We start from the raw sequence: 2,500 nt of genomic DNA on the forward strand, positions 1-2,500 counted from the left end.
CACTCCACACAGGATCACAGGGAGTTAAGCAGCTTGTTATCCGTTAATCTTACAGGGATTTAAACCTGCAGTGTGTAGCATTTTGGGTTTTATTTCCTAGCAGATTTTGTAGAAAGTAATTATAATATCCATAAGTACATTTAATTTAGTGCATAATAGCTGAAAAAAATGTTTTGAATGATTTTTTTCCCCCTTAGAAAGAGTCTCATATATGTCCATATTTCTGCATATTTTGGACCAAGGCCTAGTGCCGCCATCTTGAAAGTGTCATAGTTGGAATGTCATCAGGTGTATTGTTTAAAATTTAGAATTGTTCTTGACCTTGAAGGCCACTGTAGCTTCTGTTATTATTCTAAAGGGGTGGGGTTACCCAGGGAGCGCTGCATTCTAGAACTTTGTAGAACTTTCTTGATGATGTCATATTACACACTGCACCTTTAAGCAGCCTGTTATCCGTTACTCTCTGTATTTGGCCGAGTGACTGTTGTGTCATGTGAACTGATCAACAATTGAATCAGAATCGGAATGTCTTAAAATATATATATATATATATTTAACATATTGCAATTTTTTTAAATATTAACACCAGCATATATGTGTTCCTTAACAACATAGTAATTTTTTTTTTTTTAAGATATTTTTTTTGAATTTTTACGCTTTATTGATAGTGTAGAGACAGAGTTGAAATGGGGCAGAGAGGGGAGTGACATGCAGAGAACGACCGCGGGCTGGAATCAAACCCGGGTCCGCTGCTGGCCGAGGCCCATGGGGGGGGGGGACGTCCTACCAACTGAGCTAAGGGCGCCCCCCCTTTAATTCATTATCTTATGTTGAGATAACTAAAGTTTCGAGTTCTGCATACTAATCCAAAACATCTCTAGGGCCCTTAAACAAGTGCAGTGTATATACTGGGTTGTATGCAGGTTAAATCAGTGGTAGTGGGGACAGAAACAGGGTATAACTCAGACAAAAGGCGGGTTGGGTTGAGGGGGGAACAGTTTGGTGTATTCCTCTTCAAATGAAACGTTCTTTAACTTCTCCATCGAGAACAGAGCCTGAGCGCCCTGTGGGAAGCAACCGCACACACACACACACACACACACGCACACATGCACGCACACACACACACCCACACACGCAGGCACGCACGCACGCACACACACACACACGCACACACACACACGCACGCACGCACACACACACACACACACGCACACACGCACGCACACACACACACACATGCATGTATGAGTATGAGGGTGATACACACACACACATACACACACACACACACACAAACACACACACACACACACACACATACACACAAACACACACACACACACACACACACACACGCACACACACACACACACACACACAGACACACAGTATGCATGGATATGAGATGACACATATACAAATGTTCTCAAGCATTCACGTAAGCCCCTTTTACATTTACTATCGTCACATTATCAATGCTTTTCGGCTTTTCACTGACTGACATAAGCCCCTTTTACACAGAGATTGCGGCATATTGACGGAACAACATCACTCCAATATGCCGGCTTTGCTTGCTTCTGTGTTATTTACACAGAACCAAGCAACGCCGGCCTGCTGGCGCATCAGTAGCTCCTTTTACACAGCGCTCCGGAATGAAAGAGGTGCTTGTAAACAGCGTCAGGTGTGACGTAAACATTTAGCGCCGCGCCGGTCAGCTGCTTAACAACAACAACACTGGCCGGTGAATTGAGAGCAGAAGTGCTGGAGCTTGCAGTAAGAGGGCCGTATTTTACTGTCCCCACGATGTGCCAGTTGATCTCGCTACAACAAGCTGGAGCATTTAAACAGAGAGGCGGAACTGATCGTGTCGGGAATCTTACTACCCCCCGAGGTAGTAAAATTCCCGGAACAATCTCTCGCACCTTTCTTCCCCCGTTCCGCAACGGTCGCATTTATACAGCAGGGCGGAGGGCCGAAAGGCTTTCACTGGCTGTGTAAAAGGGGCTTCTGACTAACCAGGTCAAACAATGTCTGGATGAACTGCTGTGTGTATGAAATGTGCCGGTATTGGGGTGAATAAATTACGAGGGCAGATCAACACATGTGCCCTCAGCGTGTGTGTCTGTGTGTGTGTGTGTGTGTGTGTGTGTCTCTGTACTGTGTGTGTGTGTGTGTGTGTGTCTCTGTACTGTGTGTGTGTGTGTGTGTGTGTCTCTGTACTGTGTGTGTGTGTGTGTGTGTGTGTGTGTGTGTGTGTGTGTGTGTGTCTCTGTACTGTGTGTGTGTGTGTGTGTGTGTCTGTGTCTGTGTCTGTGTGTGTGTCTATCTGTCTGTGTGTGTGTGTGTGTGTGTGTGTGTGTGTGTGTGTGTGTGTGTGTGTGTGTGTGTGTGTGTGTGTGTGTGTGTGTGTGTGTGAGTGTGTGTGTGTCTCTGTACTGTGTGTGTATGTGTGTCTGACTGACTGACTGACTGAGTATGTGTGTGTGCTATTCTTACC

General features: G+C 45.4%; 1 protein-coding gene across 2 annotated transcripts in view; it reads right to left on the minus strand.

Annotated features, from left to right (window-relative positions):
* Positions 1 to 2,500, minus strand: part of LOC307252122 (synaptogyrin-1-like) — a gene marked incomplete at both ends in the record, with an annotated part of 25,180 nt that overhangs the window by 2,652 nt on the left and 20,028 nt on the right. Inside the window, one exon of one of the 2 annotated variants that reach the window (XM_080029698.1) lies at positions 963 to 1,064. The exons of the other annotated variant lie outside the window; for it this stretch is intronic. Coding sequence (XP_079885824.1) covers positions 963 to 1,064 — 102 coding nt within the window. Of the gene's footprint in view, positions 1 to 962; positions 1,065 to 2,500 lie in introns of those variants that run through there. 2 annotated transcript variants of the gene reach the window in all.

Source organism: Ammodytes marinus, assembly GCF_949987685.1.
Source record: "Ammodytes marinus genome assembly, chromosome: 6".
NCBI classification, from domain to species: Eukaryota; Metazoa; Chordata; class Actinopteri; order Uranoscopiformes; family Ammodytidae; genus Ammodytes; species Ammodytes marinus.